Source organism: Biomphalaria glabrata, chromosome 7, assembly GCF_947242115.1.
Source record: "Biomphalaria glabrata chromosome 7, xgBioGlab47.1, whole genome shotgun sequence".
NCBI lineage: Eukaryota > Metazoa > Mollusca > Gastropoda > Planorbidae > Biomphalaria > Biomphalaria glabrata.
This window is the reverse complement of record NC_074717.1, coordinates 11,299,791-11,323,517: the sequence shown is the minus strand read 5'-3', so window position 1 is coordinate 11,323,517 and position 23,727 is coordinate 11,299,791. Positions and strand designations below refer to the sequence as shown.

Below are 23,727 nucleotides of genomic sequence, written 5' to 3'. Positions count from 1 at the left end.
AAGACATCTGTCTTATTTAACACTAAATTGCACATACATCCATCTTAATAGCTTCCTTACATTAGAGCCACTATTCTGCCAAACCCATTCGTTTCTTCCTGATCTTCGTTTGCCAGCGATGATCACAAGCCAATCATCGACAACAAAAGGAGCTGGAAAAGAAATGGCAATACATTACACATGGGTTTCTTGAAAATGACTTCATTTAATTTGTTCTTTCCTTGTCACTTTTTATATGTCGAGGGGGGTGGGGGTGGAAGTAGATAGTCTGGTGCTAAACTGTCCCCAAAAATATTACCTCGGTATATTGGAAACTAACTCGTTCAATGCAACAGTCTCCGAGATCAGGGGTGAGGAGTCATCATAGGCCACTAGGAACTAGCCCAGTCTGAAAAAGCGCCAAGCCCTTCCATACTGAGGTGGGGTGGGTGTTAGAAAATCCGGCCAGCCCACATTGGAATTTGGCGGTCACATAATAGGAATATAAAGGAATTAACTGTATAAGTCTGACTCTCCAGGTAGTGTGTGTGTGTGGGGTGATACTTCGAGTGACCCAAACCACAATGATCTCGTCCCTCTGATTCCAATCATCAATCATTTCCTTGCTCGTTACCTTTCTCTTGAATGTGTCTACTGGCCAACTGATTTACATTCTAAGCGGTCAAACCTACACATTGTATACCGGTATATCACACCATTACAACGATGACGTTCTAGAATAGGCCATGTAAATCTATTAGAGTACCACTTACCTATGTAAATCTATTAGAGTACCACTTACCTATGTAAATCTATTAAAGTACCACTTACCTATGTAAATCTATTAGAGTACCACTTACCTATGTAAATCTAATAGAGTACCACTTACCTATGTAAATCTATTAGAGTACCACTTACCTATGTAAATCTATTAGAGTACCACTTACCTATGTAAATCTATTAGAGTACCACTTACCTATTTCCATTTCTATAACGTTGAATTCAGCTTGGTCTCCAATCTCTGTCAAATAAAGCTGTTTAGACTCGCACACTGCCTGTTAAAGATAGACGCTTATATAAGAGATGATTAGAAGAAGACTAGCAGTTAATTCGCATATTAATACAAAGTTTCAGGTTTCAAAGGTTGTCATGGCCAGGGGTGTCAATGGGGTTAAGCTCCCATTGTCTATAAAGTACTCCTAATGGCATGCGTCTCAAATAGCCTCTGACAACTAAGTCCAGCACCTGGCCTGCTCGTGTGGTTTAGATATTAAGCCCGGCGAAACTGCTCTTACTAACAGGTGAAGGGGTGAAGGCGGATACCTGGCACCACAAAACCGGGAGCTCGTCAGCCTAGTAAGGCAGTTCATCTAGGAGAGGGGTACTCTGACTTCAAACCCCCGCTGCCTTGCGGTACTGAGGCTTCAGGAGACAACCTCGAGGAGAAATCAGGAGTGAAGCCCCTTAGGCGTTGGGAGTATCAGCTACGAAATTCCCTCCGGCAGCTTCTGCAACTGAGTTGGTGCCAAATGTAATGCGATGCGTTCCTTTGGATCACATCAGCAAGGTCGAGAGAGGGATCATGACGCATGGGCCACCCATGACCCCTTTATCCAAGGCCCAGGAATGCGCCCCGGAGAGAAAACTCTGGTGCTGCTGCAAAGCGGCTAAAACAACACGGGAGACAACAGTTACGGGTTATAAGTCCAACTTGGCGCATCCATTGCCTTTCGAGACAAAAGGAGCCATATACAAAGTTTCATTAATTAACAAAAAAATATATATAATATGAAGCCTCTAATCTTTCACCGAGGCAAAGGTGAAGTAATACCCAACAGTTTTGGAAAGCTAGTTGTCGTTTGTTTTTCGTGGTCCACGTTTAATGGCGGTGTTATGTAGCCGACACAAAGACCACAGGTCCAACCGCATTTACTTTCGTCAACTAATGTCGAGTAGCCATGAAGTCTCATACCTGGACTGGGGGCCTTGATTTGGAAACCGAGTGATAAAATGTAGAACTGCGTGAAAAACAAATCGCAAAGTAATTTAATTGTGCATCCAATAGAGTAGTTACCATTAATTTAGGATTGATCGATTGTTTAGAAACAGTGATGGTCTTGTTGTTACGTTAACAGTTTTATTCGAATTTCACAAATCTGGGCCAAACTACCCCAATCTTTGTCCTCGGCTAATGGGTCGTCCTATATTTATGTAAATCCATAAATATATTAACATGTCTGATATTTTTCATGATTATATAGACCCTACTGGAAGGATTTTATTAGTCATCTGGGCCTACCCTTCGACAAAGCACAGTATGTGACGAATATATTTTTAATCCAGTTTTTTTTAGTAATAATTAAAAGTAAAGTCCTCCCTTACAGACATAACAATCTAAAGGCAGGTGATGCAAAGGTCATCATAACCGTCATCAACGGTTAAGGAGGATGTCATGTGGCAAGCGCAATGACCAACCGCCTTTACTTTTCCCCAACTAATGTCAGGTAGGCCTACCAATTAAAGCTGAATAAACTCAGAGGCGCCATAAAGATCCTAAAATTAAAAATCAGGATTTGAACCCTCAGTTCGGGAGCCAGGCGCTTTACCACTCAGTCACCGCGCCTCTTTTTAAAAGTAGACACGTACTTTTGTTTCAATTCCAAGACATTCCTACTCATAGCTTAGCCTCTCTAAATTGCCTATGTTGGCATTTCTTTATCAAAGCTCATCGCATAGAATCGTCTTAGTCATGTCAGTGTTTACACGTGTACGATCCATGATGGTTGTACGCATGCTACACATCTTCAGTGATATATGGGAGACATAGACATTTGATTTAATTTTCGAAACATGCAACAAATTAAGATATTTGTCTAAGATAGGTGCGGGGAGTTCTTTTTGAAGACCTTCTGAAGTATTGTTAAAGCCAGAGAAAGTTTCAGTGGTATGAGCTATAGATGGGAAACGAAACGAACCCGAACCAAACAACAAACCTAATTCGAACCTCACGACCGAACCGAACCCGAACTTTAAAACTGATCGGTACGAACCGAACGAACTGTCCTTACCTTGACCGAACTGATCCAAGATTTTGCAATATTTTTTAGTAAATAATAGCTATAATTTTAACATTTCAATGCATGATAGTTCGTATCAAATCTCTCTCATTACTGCTATTTTTTTTTCAAATAAGTTTGATGTTATAGAGGGAAAAGTCTAATGCTTCCTCCATATTGAAATTATTTTCTGCTAGAAATTTCTAGAAAAATTGATTCTGCAGTTCTAAATCTGTGCACGAAAATTATCATAAACCTTAGAAAAAAACCTAGCCTATTTAAACGTCCTTTATTTTGTACACCGAATACACCAATAAAAACTTGCTATTTATAGTTTTTATTCAGGTATGAAAATGTCCATTAATACTGTTGTGAAACCGAGGTGGGTTTTTCTACGAATAATAAAGTAGTCATTACATAATACAATGTCACATAAAGCGCGTGCTCTACTGTGGTTTCAAACTAAGATAATAGTCTCACAATGACTGGAACTAGTAAACTTGGGAGCAATTGATCTTTTTACCTGGGCTTTGTAACTATCTGTGTTCTCGGAGCCTTTGAACAGGAAGTAACTTGAAGTTAAGGATGTGAAATAACTGGCCAGGTCTTGAGCTGGGAGAGACAGTCTTCGATTTGTATATACATACAATAAAATATCATTTTTTAAAATTATTTATTTACACACACACACAAATAGTTTTAGCTCTTTTAAAAAACTTGTATATACATACAATACAATATCATTTTTTAAATTATTTGTTTACACACACACACACACAAATAGATTTAGCTTCTTTAAAGAAAACTTTATGTATACGTCTATTAACTATATATTATAACAATAAAAACAATGCTTGTCTTGAGACGAAAGATTAAGAATGCGTCCAATTTAATGTTATTTTGAGTCCTAGTTGTAAACTATATTTAGGCGTTATATAATATGATCTTATTTCATAATCACATTTAAATAACTTGGTTACCAAGGACGCCAAGACAGTACAAGACTGGAGAAGCACTTTGATATAAATTGGTGTTTGGTATTTAAGTTTGATATAGGGTAGAAGATCTAAAAGTCATCTGTTTTTATTGCGACGTTTAACGAGAGTGTTATGTGACCAGCACAACGACCAACCGCTTTTACTTTCACCAACTTATGTCAGGTACCCATTAGAGTTGTGTGGACTCAGGGGCGTCTTAAAAATCCGAAATTTAAAAACCATATCTTCACTCAGATTCGAATTTGAGACCACTCGGAAGGCAAGTTCTTTACCCCTCAGCCACCACGCGACCCTCCCTACCTCCCCCAAAATATAGTGAATGAAATACAAGATAGGACACGAATATTGTTTAAAAATCTTAACTTAAGGAATAGTACATTTTGTAGGTTAATTGGTTAGGCTATCTATTTGTAATCGTAAAGTTAAGGTGAGAGTCGCTCATTATAGGCCTACATAACTGTAATCAGAGATTACTACTCCCCAACCTATATTAGTATAACAAGGCTTTTCTTCAAGTCCGAAAATTTAATGAGGAGTAGGCCTACTGTATTTCCCAGCTGCGACCTAGCTAATTTGCCGCATCCAGCGCAGACATAACCGTTGTCCGGCGGTGGTCTAATTATATTATCTTTTCGCAGTCTATGTGTGTCATCGGTAGTGGATTTTCTTTTGGTCTCGAATTTATATCTCACGGCCTTTTAGGAAACCTCCAGCTGTCTTGTTCGGAACCCGCCCGCTGCCAGGTGCTTTCTTCGGTCAGTTAAAGCAAGAGGCACCTAAGCTGGTCTTTAAAGCGTTTCCGTTTCCTGTGCGGTCTTGCCATCGTATGTCCACGATGGAGCGCAGACATCTTTGGTGAAAATTTTCAAAAAGTCAAAGCTGCTTTCTGTATAGTATCCATGTTGACAGAACCATTGCTTGGCCAACACTTATTTTTATAGGCAGACGGAGTAATGTATTCCGCCATACTCTCGCTTTGAGGCGTCCAAAAACACTACCGGCCCTGACCAGACGGTTATCCCCTTCCCTGTGCATGTAGACAGTGTAATAAAACCAAACTTCCAACTCTGGCAGACTCTGGCTAAGTAAGGGAGTTTTCAGCAATCAGAAAATCTTAATGTTTAGTAGATGGAATTTTTTGTTTTACTTTCGGGTAACTAGTACCTTGTTAAAACGTCTCATTTCAAATACACTCACTCTCTTTCACACGCACACACATGCACGAACACATGTCAACCTACCTGGCTCGGAACTTGTTTTGTTTTCTGTTTGGATACATTTAAAACAATGTGTGAACGAGAGAAAGTTACAATATTTCTTTCATCTAATTTCAAATATTAATTCAATACTTGCTCTCGGAGATAGAGGGTATGTATTTTATTTACATTTAAATTATATATCTATCGGTCAAAACAAATGACTTTTTGCTAATTCAGAGTCATGTTTCCTATCATTTTGACTGCATACAGCAAGTAGCAACCCAACTCACCCTGGGTTTCCAAGAGAGCGAGTTTGTTCTCCAAAGCAGATAATGTTGCATTGACAGTCTCTAGTTGGTTAGACAGGACTTCTACAGTAGCAACCAAAGTCAGTCTTGTAACTTAGATGACAAAACAAAGTGTAGATGTTCATTTTATTTTTAAATTGACTTTATAACTTTAAAAAAAAGGAATTTCTCAATTGTCAAGAACAGAAATTGGAAAGTTATTACAATAAGGACAGATCAACAAAAAGAATGTGCTAGAATCGTTCTTAGTTGAACAAGACCACAATTTCTTTTTTTTAAATTACCGGTAAGTCAAAGATAGTTCTTTTTTGGAATTTTCGCTATGAAAAGCTGACCGCACACAACGCAGGAGGAGGGTTGGTTGTGGCTGCTTTTGCTCTAAGTGGTTTTTTGTTCGTTCTTGCTGACGGTTGTTTTATTTGCCTCGTAGATCGAAGCACCGCCATTCACAGCTCTACCCCATAAGAAATAATTGTTGATCCCATTTTTTGTCACCCCATCTCAAACACATGCGCGCGTACACACGCACACACACACACAGGCACACACAAAAAATCCAATTTTTAGGACTTAACGCGCCGCCATGAGCAGGGGGTTCTTGTCAGTTGGCGCCTTTAACGCCCATTAATTAATCAAACTAATTACAAACTGTTGCAAGATTTATTTACTTTATGGGATAGGAGTACTACTCTTGGTACTATTACTACCATCTCGTTATAAAAAAAAAGGTTATCGCGTGCATCCAACAAATATGTCAGTGACCTACATTTTTATTTTTAATAACCCGTGAGTATTTGTATTCATTTCTGACATTTACATATTTCTCTGTCAATCTAATGGCAGACCATGAAGGGAGAGAAATAGATGTTTGATCTTTTTTTTTTTTTTTTGTTCTGGTGTGTAATAAAAAGTAAAGGCATCAGGGACTACGAGTCTCGCACTGAATGAAATGCTGAGGGTGACAGAAAACAAAGAAAACATTTGTGACGCTTTCCCAACCCCCGACCATGCGGTTCAACTGATTTTGCTGAGAGATCAGTTATGACGTGGCTTCATTGACCTCGACGATATTTTGATGTGGCCCGTGACCCGAGTGTGGGATATATGGCCCCCACATGCCTGACTGGTCTACCCGCATCAACCTGTTTCGTTGTTCTGTTGTATTTCACAACCTATTGCATCGATCTGCTTAAATGCTTGAAATATTTCAATGATTGCTTTATTTCTGCTATTTAATACGAAAGTAAAGTACCCTTCCAGACCTAGCAATCAATAGGGCAGATCCGTTTCTATGACTGCCTTTACTTTTCCTGACTGTTGAGTTGGGTGGCGTCCTAAAAATCCCGAATTTTAAATTTCTCCCTTCACAGCGATTCGAATCAGAGTCCCCTCGGTTTGGAAGCCAAGCGCTTAACCACTCAGCAAACACGCCCATGCTGTTTACATAGTAAAAAAAAAAGTAAAGATCCCGTTTCAGATTTTACGATCTATTGAGCATAATGTAAAATGAGCTATAAGTTCTAAAATAAATAGATTATAGGTGGCCACCAGTCAAATGCAACAAAAATGTAATTAAATGAATGAACACTTTGACCTAGTTACCTGGCTCGGTCTCTGTTTCGTTGTCGGCGCTTTCAACTAGAACAAGAAAAAAAAATAATGTGAAGTTTCAATCAGGAGTTCTGGTATACGCCTACATTATTTCTCGGCACACCATTCCTCACATGTGGTCCATAGAAAAATATAGGTGTAATTAATGATTCTAGTAAATGGACCACTTTTGTTTACAAAATAATTAATTACCAATAATTAATTGACTAATTGATTAATTTTTTTTATCGATTTGTGTTTTGTTCTGTATAAAATGGATTGAAGTTTCAACTTCATCCGAGAATGGGTGTGGGAGAAATAACGTATACAATTATCTAAGGGGACAAAGCCCTGATTATTTAGCCATACATGTGATTACTGAATACTGAAGAACTTATTTCCCTTGTTGGTATCCGAAAAAGTTAATAACTCATAATTAATTGATGAATTGGTTGATTTTGTTATTGATTCATGTATTGTCTCTACCAAAGAATAATTGTACAACGTGCGAAAGGATGGGAGACGGAAGAAAAAAAACGTATACAAGCATCCGTCCAGATAGACAAAGTCGAGTTTATGCTTTGTACAATGTTTGGGCTTTACCTTTGTTATTCTCCAACTCGTTTCCAGCTTCCAGCTCTGTTGAATAAAATGCAAGGGGAATATATAACAGCTGATACTATAGACTAGACAAGTGAATAGAAAAAGTAACAGAAACAATATAGCTTTATAATCCTAAAATATTTTGTTCAAAACAAAAACTGAACAATCCCAGATTTGTTTAAAGAGGTGTGCACGGATCAGCCATTGCACTTAAAATGCACAACCTTCTGTACTTCTGGATTCAATAACTTTATTTTAATTTTCTTTTAGAAATTTTATATTTAGTTTTGTTTTCAGATTTATTTCTCTCCAATAGCGAGAACCTCCGTAACCAATACCACTACAAGACTGTTCAAAGATTATATTATCTTTAGTCTTACCCGTGTTCTTGTAACTGGATACTCTCTCTTCCAGCTCAATAATGGTCAGATTAAATTGTGCCAGTTGGTATGTTAAGATTTCAATAGTCTCGGACATTTTCCTTATTGTTGCTGAGAAAATAAAATTTGTTGATAGAAAAGTAGTCAAGTTAATTTAGTTTATATCTACGAACTATGCATTCATTTGTTGGTATATGTGTTCAACTATTTTTTGTCTGTGTATAATTCAAACATACCCACCTTGGTCACTTTCTGTTTCATTGGTCTCGTTTTCCACTTTCGAAGTCACTAAAGATTGGTCAAGAAAATGTTTAAAGAAGCTAGAATTGTATTCTGTCACATGACATACTTATAGCAAGGAAGATCTCTGTATGTTAATTGATAGTGCGTGAAATATAAAATCAACATTAGCTAAATCCAGAGCCGGATATACCTTTGGGCACCATAAGCTATAGCTTAGGGCACCAAGAAATATTTAGCACTGATTTTTAAAGGGTTCCAAAAGGCCCCATATCTTAAATAGCTTTGGGCCATTTCACGTCTAAATATGGCACTGGATCTTTTAGCAACAATGTATGGGCAAGTGATAGACACGCTTGTATTATGTTGTGTGAATGTTTGACACTGCAAGTTTGTATTATGTTGTATGCTGTTACGTCATCTCATTGTGTATTTTTTTTTATTTTTACACATTGTGACAAATACACATGAGGACATTGTGTTCTACTATAAGAAGTAATCGGAATATGCAGAAAATAGATCAATCCTAACCCAAAGTTTGTATGACAAGAGAATCATGGACCCAACGTATTGACCAATCAATGTGTAAATATAGCAAGTAAAATGTTGACCCAAAGGATGTCGATCCTTGCCTTTTCTAATGTATTTATGGCAAGGAAAATAAGGTTCCAATGCTATGGCCTATCCCAGTGTATGTTTAGTATCCAATGATACATTGGTCTGACATGTACTTTATTATAAAAAAAAAAAGGAAAACAGGCTTATCCAGACATGCCTGCCCAACACTATCTACACCAGTTGTTTAATGGTTAAAACGTAAAGTGAATGATAACGGAAAAGTTATGAAAAAGTCAGCAGTGCAGAACCAACTTATTTTTCCCGCGGGACCAAGCAATAAGTTAATTAAGTGAAATGTTAAAGACAATGACTCTTATTCTCACCTGTGTTAGTAATTGGTTTCGTTTCATTCACTTCTGCGAGATCTGCATTAGCGTAACAAGAGCAAAAAAGTTATTACATTAGTAAATTATATGCAGTTATTTAAAAGGTTTAAAAGTTATTGAGTCCGCAAGAGCTAGTGACTTTTATTTGGCAATGTAATTGTTGTGTTTAAATAATAAGCTAGATGACTGTATGAAAAAAAAGTAAATGTACTTTTTTCAGACATTGCGACCTATGGGACAGTGGGCGAGTGTGGCCAGCACAATGACCAAACGTCTTTACTTCTCCAATGGATGTCAGGTACCCATAAGAGTGGTGTTGAACTCGAGACAACAAGTTTCAGGAGCCAAGTGGATTACTTCTCTCTTACGATGCCCCGTTGGGAGTCTGCGTATGTAATAGCCTACCAATTTCTTATTAATGCTATTAGATGGCTGGCCTTTTTTTTTTTTTTTTTTTTTTTTTTTTTTACAAATATCACCCTTATACAAACAAATACTTTTTAAAAAAAGGAAATGAAATTGAACAAATATTACTGTCAGTAGTATCAGCTTCAAGAGCTACAAGTTTCTCTTCAAGAACAATAACTGTTGAATTCATTATTTCCACCAAAGTTGTCAGCTCTTCGATTCTTGATAGAAGGGCTTCTGTGTCAGCTGGGTGTTAGAAATAAAAAAAAACGTACTCAGATCTAAAGTAAAGTTCTAAATAATTTTCAAACAGGATTTTATTTGAAATAAAATGAACGTTAACAAATAGCAATTAGATCACTACCACATAATTGTATTAATAGTGACCTAAATGCCTGTTATTGTATTGGCACGCGGTTGACATTGGAAATGTATGCTTTATATAGGCCAGTGTTTCCCAAACTGTGTTCAATGGACTAATAGATCAATTAACAAGTAGGCCACCGCGTATGCCATCTCTAAAAACAAATAAACAAAGTGCTCCGTAAATAACTTAGAATGTGCAGTGTTCCGTTAAGTAAAAATTTAGTGAAAAACTGATATAAGCCAACCCTAACGATTCTCATGCAACTATTAGAGCATTACTAATTAAAAAATAATTATAAGAATGCACTTGAATTTGATGTTGTACTGTAAACCTTCTATGTTTATAATAATGGTAGGGCTAAATTTGGGGAAATTCGCTTTATCCCAGTTATAGAGAGGTTGGCCGTGGCAATCAGGAGATTGTGGAGGGGGTGGGGAGATCCTGGTGCACGTGGATGGTAGTAAGGGACGGGTACATGATTTTTGATTGAGTGAAGCGAATTTGGAGTTAAGAGTTGGAGTTGGAGTTAAAGAGAGCGCGTGTGGAGGTTAGAGGTGGTCTTTTACTGTGTGACTCGTTCTTTACAGAAAGAGAGAGAGAGAGCATAGTATCTCAAAGATGTTCGTGTCAATTGTTGGCAAAAAAACTGAACTTGGGCTTGGAGAGGATCACCAATGATTCAAACTAGACAACGAGCCTTCACAACCACCCGAGGCAACACCTATAGAGAGGAGGGGTTTGTGACAGGATGTAGATAAAAGTTCGCAAACCATTAGGCAAAATGTGTAGAAGATAAAATGTTACTAGATGCCTTTTCGCTCTGAAATAAAGGAAATAATTTATTCTAGGCCCAAATCTTATGTGAAAAATGCCCCCCCCCCCAAGCTAATTGTTTAAAGTCATAATTTAAATTTTAAAGAAAACTTAAATGGACCCCGCCCCCTTCCGGACAACGGCTTTGTCTGCATTAAGTGTGGGAAAATATTTAGTTCACAGCATGAGCATGTGAAACACTGCACTCATTCTTAATCTTCGGAATCGAAGACATTGCCATTCAATATACTTAAAAAGGGGGGACTACAAATATCAAATATTCATCTGAAACCAATAAACAAAGCTGCAGTCATCAATTTCTAGGGATGTCTTGAAATCTGTAATATTCTTGTTAATCACTGTCCAAATAAAAAGAGGGGGTGGAGAAGTGATAAAAACATAGAGATCCTTCCACAAAATACATAGGTTAATATTTAAAAAAAAACATGAGCTCACCTTTATTAGAGTCTGTTACATTGGAAGTTGTATCAGCTATGGAGGACATAAGAGAACTTAAGGACATTTGAAATAATAACAACAAAAGAATCACAGTAACAAACATGTATCGATTAGGCCTAATTTATGTGGAGAGAGTTGGGAATTTTCATAATTAGCGGATAAATATAGGTAACTAGCTTCTTTTTTTTTTTCTGGTGCAAAAAATAGAGAACTCTTGTTAGCCTTTGGAGTTTAAAATGTCTGGACATGGAGATCTTTTAACACTATAAAAATGTATCCAAAAATGAACGATACCCAGATATTACCATTAGCACACTAGAGAAAAGGCAGAGTTATTTCCAACCATAAGGCATATTTTAACCCCATTCCCTAGACCAATAAGCCTTTCTATATAAAGTTTTTGAGATTCAAATCAATTGATTTTTAAATGCTATTGCATTATATACCACAATATGGTTGAAGTTGTTATGGCTATGAAAAGAGGCGCTTTCTTGATGTACAACTCTTGTGAACAACTCACCGATGGAGATGAAGGTGAATTAATTATAATATTACATTGTGTCAAACGTGGAGAGTGGTTAAAAAATGAAAATGTCTATTAAGATAAAACAGAAATCGACTTACGCAAAGCTCCATTGACTCTCTCTTCTAGCTGTAAAACTGTGAAGTTGACAGCATCAAGTCTTGCGATTAGGATCTTGACTGTTGTCAGAAACTGAACCAACTGAATTTCTTTCAAGAAAATAAAACATTTATGAAGTTGTGGCTATGCTTGAGAAATGGATTAAAACATTTCGATGAATATAATGCATTTAATTTTTAGTTTGTCTTTTTATTAGCGGCCCCCGCAAGGGGAAAAGCCGCTATTAGGTTTGTGCAAAATGTCCGTCTGTCCGTCTGTCACTCAGATCTTGAAAACTAGAAGAGATATCAAAAATATTATTTCACCATGCGATGCGGCTTGAAAAGTTTAGGTGCAACGGCTACTTTTGGTTTCCTAAATGCTAACCATTTAGTTTATAAAATTAATTATGCAAGCGATTTTTTTCATAAAAATACACCACTTCTAAAACAATTACGTAATTTATGGGTTATACAAAGAAAGACAATTGTTTGTGTATTTTCAGTATTACTAATCCAAATATATGCATAAAATGTACAAGGCCGCTTATTTTTTGTGCGTTTTGTTTGTTGGTCGGTCTATCCGTCACGTTTATATAAAAACAAAACAACAACAACACTAAACGCTATTGAAAATCTGATTTAACCTTCAATGTTCCTTCCAAAACATTGCAATAGTTTTAAGTATCTATAATAGATTGTTCATGCTTTCATGGGAAGACCACCTTGGAACTCTGACAAAGAAAACAGCCCAGCGACTCTTTTTTCTATACAAACTCAACAGTTTTAAATTAGACTGTACAAAATCTGCTAACATACGGCTCATCTAAACTGTTGCAACGTCTAGAAAACATCATTAAAAAAGCATCAAAAATTACACTCACAGCATTACCACATTTAAAGGAACTTTTTGAACAAACGTGCCTAAGAAAAATCGAAAAAATCTTGGAAGACAACGGCCACCCGCTCCATCAGAACTACGCCAGGTCGTCGCGAAGTGGGCGACTGCTGTCAATCAAAACAAGAACGGATCGGTACAAAAACTCGTTCGTACCTCACTCGGTCAGACTCTATCACCGCCACTCATTGATCAGGGAACATGAAATGCACCAAGATACCTGTGTGTAGTCGCTGAATGAAGTCTTTATGTTGTCTGTTGTATTTATGTATATTTTTCTGTTGCGTTGTCTTTATATGAGAAACGAGTCCTTGTAATCACAACAAATTTCCGTAAGGATCAATAAAGCAGTCTTAGTCTTAGTCTTAATCTCAGTCCAGATGTTTTTGTGAAAAACAAATCAATGCCAATGAATGTTTGTTTGCTCTTCTAACTTATAATGCATGTAATTTCCTTCCTATGAACAATAAAGAACTATGAAGTTGTTTCGGATTATGTCAAATGATTATTTGAAATAGCATCATTGACTTACACTACCCTTATATTCTTGGACAATATGTCACTATAGTTTAATTATCGATATCCAATTGTTCCGTATTTTCAACTTAAAACAAATTTATGTCAAGTAATTTTTTTTTCAAAAATATCGACAATAAGTTGTTCAGGATTTTAAAATAAGAAAGTAATTTACTAGAAACGATTATTGAAAAACACTTTTTAGACTTACTTTACATTGAATTTTCTTGCTGAAATATAACAGAAGTTTTTTTTATCTGTAAAGAATGTTCCGGATTTGGTTTTGAAAAAAAAAAACAACTAAAATACTTACATTTTCTTACAAATCGTCGCCAAAATTGTTCCGAATTTTATATGAAAAATCTACTAACACAAATAACTGTTTGAAATCCCTCTTCTAATAAATAAAACAAATAATCTTCTTCTCATTTACAAATATCAGTTGTTCCGATTTTTATGAAAAACATTCTAACTCTATTTATGTAAAATTGCACTTCTGTTGTACATTACATTTAATTTTCTAGCTAAACGTTTAAAATCTAATTATCGTTAATATTATGTTCCGATTTCTAAGGAAAACAACTTCCTAACATCAAAATATGGTATATGGTTGAAGATAGTTTACCTCCTAGTCCAAACCTCCCGCAGGACGACGGGGGATGGAAGAGGGCATGGTTTGAACCAGAGACCATCGATAAATCCGAACGACAGTCCAGCGCGCAAACTTCACGACCAGGCAGGGTTATATCCTCCGTCGTCCAGCGAAAAGTTAATTATTTTTAAATCCGAACATCCGAAACATGTAAAACGGAACAAAAAACATATTTTTACAGAAGCTAATAAATCTTTGAAACATTATTACTTATTGAATATCGTCTTGAATATTCCTTGCGAATATGTGGATCCGACAGTGATCTGACTCCGACGAGGGCCGCCTCTGAGTTTGTAATCTTGTTTTTTTTTTAAATTGAATGTGTCAAGAGTTATTCAAAGATTGCAAAAGAAAAACTGAGACACTTCGACCCCAGTTCCAACTGTGATCACCGTATCGACTATAGATTTAACATTTTCAATTACTCATCCCTGAATTGATGTAACATTGTTTTCTGGCCACATTGCATCGATCGATTATTTTTAAACTCTAAATCTAGATGAGCTTTACCACCCTTCCAATACTACAAGAACTAGAGAAATGGACAGTCTAGGAGAAAAAAAAAGAACAAGGACATTGTCTTTTTTTAATAAAGAAAGCAGGACAAACAAAATTCTACAATTTTCCACCCAAGGCAAGAGCCATTGGTCAGTGGTAGCGCTCCAGGCGAAGCGTTTCTTTTTCTTTTGTTGCCCAGAGGTCCTTGATCGGGGTTGCTACTTTTCTTACTTCATGTATTGAACACAACAGACTGGCTGGACTATAAAATTTTCCTCATAAAATATTATAGTAAATAGTTCCACGAAAAATCGTTCACTGAAAAATCGTTCACAATTCATTCATCCGACATTTTATATTCACCCGACAAATTGTTCACCAACTACTGGTTCACAGACAACTGGTTCACAGTCAATTAGTTCACAGACAACTTGTTTACAGATAAATTGTTCATGGGAATGGTTCACACGACAAATCGTTCACCTACAAATCGTTCACTGCATAGTAACATATTGTTAATATTCTTGTCTAGTATTTAATTCGTTCACATCAAAAGTACATACAGGGGATGTTCCTCTTTATTGAAATTATTTTGGTTGCTTAGAAAATTGACATTGTATTCTTCAGTGCTAAGAAGTGTACACAAATGTTCATATACCTTTTACAACAAACAGCTTATCGACCTTTCTCTGATTGTGGACACCTGATACCTCAAAAAGCTTCTATTTATAGTTTTTTCGCCATGTATTAAAATCGCCAATAATTTTGTCCGATTGTTTGCTAATTGTGTGAGGTGATTGTTAATTTTAGAGAAGAAATAACGAATGTTATTTTTAGAGTATACTAGGTTTTAATAAATTGAATAATTTTATTTTTTCGATGTTTATTTTTTATTTTTCTATTTCATTTGGGACCACCAAATTCACTTCGCATAGTACCTCCAATTATCTAAGGCCGGCCCTGACGTGATAGAAGCTAAAAGTTACTATTGCCTACCTGTAATTGTTATTGTTGTTTCGGGTTCCAATGGTGTACTTGTAGTGGTTTCCAGAAACTCTTCAATGAAAAATGTCGTCTCGTCTAAGGCCTCAGTTAGTTCTTCTGGGGTCAGTGTGGTCACATCATAATAGGTGTCAGTTGCTTCTTCTAAGGCTGTGGTGGTGTCATCTGCTACAACTGGTGTGGTTTCCTCTACCACCACTGTCGTTTCACCAGATGCTATTGTAGTTTCGTCAACAGCTTCTTCAGTAGTTTCATCAGCTGCTGTTGTGGTTTCACTAACTGTAGTTTCACCAGCTGCTGTTGTGGTTTCACTAACTGTAGTTTCACCAGCTGGTGTTACGATTTCACCTGCTTCTGTTGCAACTTCACCAGCTGCTTTTGTGGTTTCCCCAGCCGCAACTGTGGTTTTATCTACTGCTGCTGTGGTTTTCCCATCTATTGCTGCAGTTATGCCAGCTGTGGTTGTCTGGGCAGCACCAGCGGCTGGGGATGTCGCAACTTGGGGTGTTACCGTGGTTCTAGCGGTAGTTCTTCTCCATGGATAGGGCCTTCTCCTTGTCGGTGGAACCCTCCTGGCCGCAGTTGTAGTCGCCACTGCTTCTATAGTGGTAGCCGCTGTGGTTCCTTCAGTTAAAAGTGATGAGGTCTGATTAGCCAGTGTAGCCAATTGCTCCAACAGCGCTCTCTCTTTCTCAGCAGCTGAAAAAAAAACAACTTTTTAAATAAAAGTTAGAAAACAAATCCATGAATTAAATTTCAGATGGAAATAAGGGAACGTAGAATTTTTGGTTTTATATTTATTTCATAAAATCAGTCAATCAGTCAGACAAAACGTATTTAAGAACTAAATATTGGCTGATAATTTGTCTTCTCTTTATGCCAATGTATCTCAGGACTCAGTTTTGGGGTAACTCCATGTGGCCTATTTCATGGCTTTCACTCGTCTGGGTATTTCATATCTCTCTGGGTATTTCATATGTCACAGTGGTCTGGGTATTTCATGTCACTGTGATCTGGGTATTTCATGGATCAAATTGTCTTATAAAAACAATACAAGAACTGACCTTGGGTGGTGACATTGTCCAAGCGTCTTTCAAGTGAAACTAATGTCTTATCAAAACCCTCGAGCTTGTTTACCAGCGTCTGGACAATATTCAACAGTCTATTTTGTGTGGGATCTGCACAGAAAAGCTAATTGTTTTTTTTAAATGTATTAAACAATTTGTTATAAATAATTTTGCAATGACGATTGTTATTAAACATTTAATTAAGTAACATTTCATTGAAAGAAATAAGAAATTCTTTACTTTGTATTTTGTAATACTTTACTTAAGGTTCAAAACTTTCTGCTTTAGTGTATATAACATTGAATATAAATAGCAAAACTACTTACATTGATTGTATAACTAAACATATATTAGGTGTCAGAATTAATGTATCACTAGAATGGTACTTTTATGGTGGGTGAACAGAAATAGTGACACAAAAAAAAACTTTTTTTTTAGTTTTGCACACATGCGTTAGCTGTAGTATTATTAATGCTCTAAAGAGCTCTAATTTAAAAAAAAAGATAACCCCTTTAACATGTAAAAATCTTTACTATGCGCTTGGTTCACAGTCCCATTCAAAATAAACAGACATTGTAGAATGTATTTGTGTGCTTCTTCAAACAATAATGCCATGTAAAGGGGGAAAAATACACATTTCTAATCCAAAATACACAAACTATTTATTGTCTCCTGTCTGGGTTAAACTTGTTTGCATTTAGTGTATATAGTCACAAGCTTAACGACACTGAGTGCACTGTGATATAAAGTCAAGCCTTTACTTACTCAAAATAGTTGGAGCCGGCGGCGTAGACAACTGGGTTTCGCTTTTTAGGGACACTAACTCTCCAAACTCACCAAGTACCTGCGCCTCGCATATGTAGAGGCCAAGGTCTTCAGCTCTCGGCCAGGGCCAGATGACTTTTAAAAAGCTTATACCCTCAGCCTAGAGAGAGTTAAAGTAAAAGTACTGACACCAGCAGAGTACAATAATATAGTACAATAACTAAGAACAATAACATATTTCAATAGCACAGTACAATAACAGTTAGGTAACATAGTAAAATAACGGTACAGTAACATAGTATAAAAACTGCATAATAACATAGTACAATAACAGTTAAATAACATGGCACAATAACATTAAAATAACAGTACATTAACAGTTAATAGCATAGTACAATAACATAGTACAATAACATAATACAATAACAGTAAAATAACATGGTACAATAACAGCTAAATAACACAGTACAATTACATGGTACAATAATAGTAACATAACATAGTACAATAGCATAGTACAATAAGGATGGCTGCCTGGTCGTGCGGTTTGCGCGCTGGACTGTCGTTCAGATTTATCGATGGTCGAGGGTTCAAACCCTGCCCGCTCCCATCCCCCGTCGTCCTGCGGGAGGTTTGGACTATGAAGTAATTATCTTCAATTCTGAAGGAACATCAGAAAAATGTAAAACATTTTTAAAACAATAACAGTGAAATATGACGAAAGATTGTTTGCAAAATGTTTTACATTTCGGATGTTTCTTCAGAGTTGAAGATAATCTACTCCATCCTAGTCCAAACTTCCCTCCGAACGACGGCAGCGGGCAGGTATAAACCCAGAACCATCGAGACCACCGAAAGACAGTCCAGCGTGCATACCTCACGACCAAGGAGGGGGAGAGAAAAAAAAAGGAAAAAGAAAGAAAGAGAGAGAGAGATGGAGGGAGGGAGAGAGAGAGTATATTGAAAGAGTAAATGATCATGTAAATAACCTCAATTGCTAGTTCACCAAACACGTTCAGTCGAGGTGAACGAATCAACTGTTTGGCCAATCTAGGTGCCAGAGAGTTGATGGTAGCCACTGGTTCTTGAGGTGCTTTTGCTTTTCCAGGACGTTTTCTAAGAAATGAAATAAGAAAAGCATTTAAAATACTTTAAAATAAAAAGACAACGTATAAAGTGACTGTTTTTCTCTTAATAACTAATAAGATAATTTTTATTGATCCAATCAAATGGAAATTCAGTTTGACAACAATTGACAACCTCAGCCAAACTTCTGTAACAATAACATTATAGATGCAAATACGAACAACATTCACACACGAAACACATACACACTCACAACCAGCGCTTTATGAATTAGACTTCTATGTACTTCTCCATGATGACAGGTGATCTTGTAACACTCTGACCAACAGTGGGAATGAATGTTACAGTAAAAAAAACAAAGGAAAACTTTTTCCCGCCCAATTCCCCCTTCTACAGAGAAAGAGTCCTGGTTCAGCGAATGTTTATATCTACTAAGTTTTATAAATAATCCGATGATTGGCTTTTAAATCTGGACTTAGAAGACGATGCGAACAATTTTCCTGAACATTAATTTATTAAACTCTTGGATCAAAAATACCTTACATTCGGAACGCGATTGTCCTTTCAAAATCGATGCTGAATCTAGATCTAGACAGCGTTCTCTAGCAAAGTTTAAATTTTTATTTTCATTTTTTACTTTGAAAAATTATAGAGTTTTCCTTGTGTGGTCAAAATGCTAGTAATTCTTTCCTCAACTGTTTAATTTCTAGGAAAATCGTTAGAGCCGTTTTTGAGATCGTGTTCAGGTTCCGCACATGAAGTTGTGACTTGAATTGTAAAAAAAAAGTATCTTGATAAGTAGAGGTTTATTAAATATTGTGTAATAATAAGAAAATGTCTTTGAATCGATTTGAAAAATATTGTGATTTATTGATAAAGCTAATTCAGAAGTGTATTTTGTTCTGACAAAGTGGCCCATAGTGAAGGTTAAACTATGATTATAGAGCTCATTGACAATTGGGGGTCTTTTGGTCAGAAATGTCTAAATTTCTAGTTTCAAATACCAATTAGAATTGGATGAACCAAGAGTTGCATTCAAGTTCCAGACTATATATTTCAGTGCTCATTAAGACTCCAGACCCTCAGTTTGAATGTCGAGTTTTTATCACTCGGCCATCACTCTCACGTTTGGATATACTGAATGTCCTAAATTTGTTTGTAAACATTCTAAGCCATGATTCATGTGAATGCCATGCACCCTAGAACTGGTCCAGCTCATAATTTCTACAGAAATCGTGCGCAAAATGTTCCTAAACGTCTATTTTGTTTTTTTTGAACTCTTTACTGAATGTATGCGGAAATTTCTTCTGACGTGCGTTCTAATTATAGATCTCCTGACCAAATTTGTTTTAAAATAATTATATTTTGAAACATTATAACTAGAGTTTTTCCCTGTGTGGCCAGTTAGCTGGTGTTTTTTTTCCTAAAGATAAATATAAGATGTCAAATTTCTTGGAAAATCATTAAAGCCGTTTTCGAGATCCATGCCCTCCACAAGCAGATTTTAAGTTTGAAGTTACACCTATGAAAAGTTTTCAAGCTTATAAGAAGAGTTGTAACAATGTGCAGTGAAATAAATGGTACGGTTTGAAACTCGTAACTTTTAATACTTGAAATTATTTTACTTATGGAAAATTTTAATTTGAGTAAAACGGCAAAATTGTGGTATGCCCCATAGATGATAAAGTCTGAAAAGATAATCTGTTTCTATGACCAACTCTTAACGAGGATGTGATCAGCACAACAAACAGCCGTCGTTACTTTCCCCAAATAATGTCAGGTACGCATTAGAGTTGGATGGACTCGGATGCGTCCTAAAAATCCCGAAATTCATAATCCCACTCTTTCCCAGGATTTGAACCCGAAACCCCTCGGTTCGGAAGCCAATAGCTTTAACTATCAACCACTACCCCCCAAAATTGTGGTGGCAGAAGTTTAAATATCTTTCGACAATAATTAACACGACAATAAGCTGTGAGGTTATAGTATTTGCTAATTTAAGATACCACTGGATGTTGTTCAGCACTGACCTAAATATTGATATGGACAAAACTCTCACTTCTTCAGCCTCTTCTATAGTACACAGGAGATTCAGGGACGGGGTGACTCCTGGTGATATAGTTTGAGGTGTTACCTCGAAGATCAGCTGCGAGTCTGTTGAGGGAAGATACTTTGATGAACATCTATCTATCTATCTATCTATCTATCTATCTATCTATCTATCTATCTATCTATCTATCTATCTATCTATCTATCTACCTAACTACCTACCTAACTACCTATCTATCTATCTATCTATCTATCTATCTATCTATCTATCTATCTATCTATCTATCTATCTATCTATCTATCTATCTATCTATCTTTCTATTGTTGTACAACTAATTTAATATTCAATTATTTGGTATATAAGAGATCTTGTTAACACACCTATATTTATAAGTCCCAATAGCTGTATAATTTTGTAAGTTTTTAGTTTTTTTTTAACAAAAGAAGGATTTAGAGTCTAGAAAGCCGCACACTGTGCTACAAAGAATCATCTCAACTTTGGATAATGTTTGTGTTAATACTAGCAAATATTTGTTTGTAAAGCTAAAAGGCATTGTCTTCTATTCCGATGATTAAGGGTGAGTGCAGTTTTTCCCATTACACTCAGACACAGTTGCGACACATCGACCTACTTGCTTTACTTCATCATTGTCCACGGGGATCTATTTATGTTTTCTTTCTTGGTTTGCTCTTGTGTTCGGCAAAGGTTTTTGTTTGGGTCTCAAATGTTTATTCTGTGATCTTTGTATCACTGGTTGATAGTAATGATGGGACAAATGTTTCTTTGTACGATGATGGAAAGAAAAAATTCCATGCGCCTTGTTTGCACCAAAGTATTATAGCATGTAGATTTAATATTTGAGTTTTTTTGTTTTTTTTTGTTGTTTTTTTTATTTTGGGACATGGAATTTTTCACAATTACTTTTAATCACAGTATTTTGTTCTTTATATACTTTTTTCATTATAAGATTCGGTCTAACTTCTTTACAATACAATAATAAAGTCCTAAAATAAACTGGCAATGCTACTAAATCCCTAGTTTCACCGGCTATTTCAGTAAATTTGTTCTAGTTTTACCGGCTATTTCAGTAAATTTGTTCTAGTTTTACCGGCTATTTCAGTAAATTTGTTCTAGTTTCATAGGCTATTTCAGTAAATTTGTTCTAGTTTTAACGGCTATTTCAGTAAATTAGTTCTAGTTTTACCGGCTATTTCGTAAATTTGTTCTAGTTGAGTTTGTTCTAGTCTCGTTATGTTTTCTTATGATCTGAGGTTCTAGTCTCGTTATGTTTTCTTGTTATGATCTGAGGTTTTAGTCTCGTTATGTTTTCTTATGATCTGAGGTTCTAGTCTCGATATGTTTTCTTGTTGTGATCTGAGGTTTTAGTCTCGTTATGTTTTCTTGTTGTGATCTGAGGTTCTAGTCTCGTTATGTTTTCTTGTTGTGATCTGAGGTTCTAGTCTCGTTATGTTTTCTTGTTGTGATCTGAGGTTCTAGTCTCGTTATGTTTTCTTGTTATGATCTGAGGTTTTAGTCTCGTTATGTTTTCTTGTGATCTGAGGTTTTAGCCTCGATATGTTTTCTTGTTGTGATCTGAGGTTTTAGTCTCGTTATGTTTTCTTGTTGTGATCTGAGGTTTTAGTCTCGTTATGTTTTCTTGTTGTGATCTGAGGTTTTAGTCTCGTTATGTTTTCTTGTTGTGATCTGAGGTTCTAGTCTCGTTATGTTTTCTTGTTATGATCTGAGGTTTTAGTCTCGTTATGTTTTCTTGTGATCTGAGGTTTTAGCCTCGATATGTTTTCTTGTTGTGATCTGAGGTTTTAGTCTCGTTATGTTTTCTTGTTGTGATCTGAGGTTTTAGTCTCGTTATGTTTTCTTGTTGTGATCTGAGGTTCTAGTCTCGTTATGTTTTCTTGTTGTGATCTGAGGTTCTAGTCTCGTTATGTTTTCTTGTGATCTGAGGTTTTAGCCTCGATATGTGTTCTTGTTGTGATCTGAGGTTTGCTCTAGTGTCGTTATGTTTTCTTATGATCTGAGGTTTGTTCTAGTCTCGGTATGTTTTCTTATGATCTGAGGTTTGTTCTAGTCTCGTTATGTTTTCTTATGGTCTGAGGTTGATCAGAAACCCAGATGCACAAAACTAATGCCATGAATGTTTTAACAATGTTTACTCGCTAATTTTGAAGCCCAAAACGAAATCAATCACTTAACTTTCTCATCTCTTTAAAATATTACATAAAGATTGAGTGAATCTCTGCTGATACTTACTTCCAACCGCTAGCAGGGACACAATGACCAAGAGAAACTCCATCTTCCTTGCTAGCCTAGCAGACACAAAAAGATATTTGAAATATAAATCTACATTGACTGTATCTATTTTTTACGTATCTATTTTTATGTATCTATTTTTATGTATCTATTTTTTGCCTACATGCCCGTTTCTTGCCTAATTAGGTATATGTTAAGTTCCCTGCATTGAAGCTAAAATGAATGCAATAGTTTTACATAAAATACATAAACATTCTGAGTCATAAATTCCCCATACTTCCGAACTTTAGTATATCTGTACAACTCAACTCTTTTTCATATACATGTGTATTTTCAGGGCCGGTTTTAGGCCACTGTAACCTATGCGGTCGCAGTGGGCCCCGCGCTTTCATATGCCTGCGCTAATTCTATGTGTAAACATTAAATTGCAAAATCTATACGAAAAATTCCTGGAAATGTCCTGCAAAGTCAATTATTTTTCTAATACAAAATCTTAATTTTCACTTATTATCCTTATTGCCACCCAGACTAAGCCCCGCGCAATCAGTTTCGCATAGGGCCTCGCAATAGTTAGGACCGGCCCTGTGTATTCTATATAGCAACAATAAATTCTTAGCATGAAAAACGAATTTTCTAACCACAATTTCTTAATTTGTTATTATGCAGTCGGAGCATTTCTTGTTTGTTTGTTTAACTTTAAATGTGATATTCTCTGTCTGACTGTATTATGAGCTTATTGTCTCGTTGTGAAATAAAAGTGAGCATGCTTCTTTAAATTAAGTAGCACCACACTAGACAGTATCCCTCAACACATCCAGTATATACTTAACTAAACAACACAGAAAAATGGTTCACATACTATTCAAGTTCTCCTATGCTGATGTGGCGCACATTGGCTTCCAACATTATTTATACTCTGGTGTCGAGAGCAGCAGATGCAGTAGAAAGGTTCTGGGTGTA

The 23,727-nt window shown here is 36.2% G+C and overlaps 1 protein-coding gene across 2 annotated transcripts in view; it reads right to left on the bottom strand.

Annotated features, from left to right (window-relative positions):
- LOC106056901 (uncharacterized) overlaps positions 1-23,727 on the bottom strand; it is a 27,749-nt gene extending 4,022 nt beyond the window's left edge. Inside the window, exons 1-21 of one of the 2 annotated variants that reach the window (XM_056034465.1) lie at positions 23,627-23,727; positions 22,768-22,823; positions 20,480-20,603; positions 18,353-18,479; positions 17,364-17,523; positions 16,596-16,709; positions 15,865-16,230; positions 15,526-15,828; positions 11,969-12,076; positions 11,342-11,377; positions 9,832-9,951; positions 9,295-9,336; positions 8,354-8,401; positions 8,114-8,224; positions 7,734-7,769; positions 7,143-7,178; positions 5,523-5,633; positions 5,275-5,298; positions 3,559-3,647; positions 956-1,034; positions 61-152 (exon numbers count right to left, since the gene is read on the bottom strand). In XM_056034465.1, coding sequence (XP_055890440.1) covers positions 61-152; positions 956-1,034; positions 3,559-3,647; positions 5,275-5,298; positions 5,523-5,633; positions 7,143-7,178; positions 7,734-7,769; positions 8,114-8,224; positions 8,354-8,401; positions 9,295-9,336; positions 9,832-9,951; positions 11,342-11,377; positions 11,969-12,076; positions 15,526-15,828; positions 15,865-16,230; positions 16,596-16,709; positions 17,364-17,523; positions 18,353-18,479; positions 20,480-20,603; positions 22,768-22,810 — 2,169 coding nt within the window. In that variant the 5' untranslated portion in view covers positions 22,811-22,823; positions 23,627-23,727. Of the gene's footprint in view, positions 1-60; positions 153-955; positions 1,035-3,558; positions 3,648-5,274; positions 5,299-5,522; positions 5,634-7,142; positions 7,179-7,733; positions 7,770-8,113; positions 8,225-8,353; positions 8,402-9,294; positions 9,337-9,831; positions 9,952-11,341; positions 11,378-11,968; positions 12,077-15,525; positions 16,231-16,595; positions 16,710-17,363; positions 17,524-18,352; positions 18,480-20,479; positions 20,604-22,767; positions 22,824-23,626 lie in introns of both variants that reach the window. The other variant, XM_056034464.1, reaches the window with a different exon arrangement.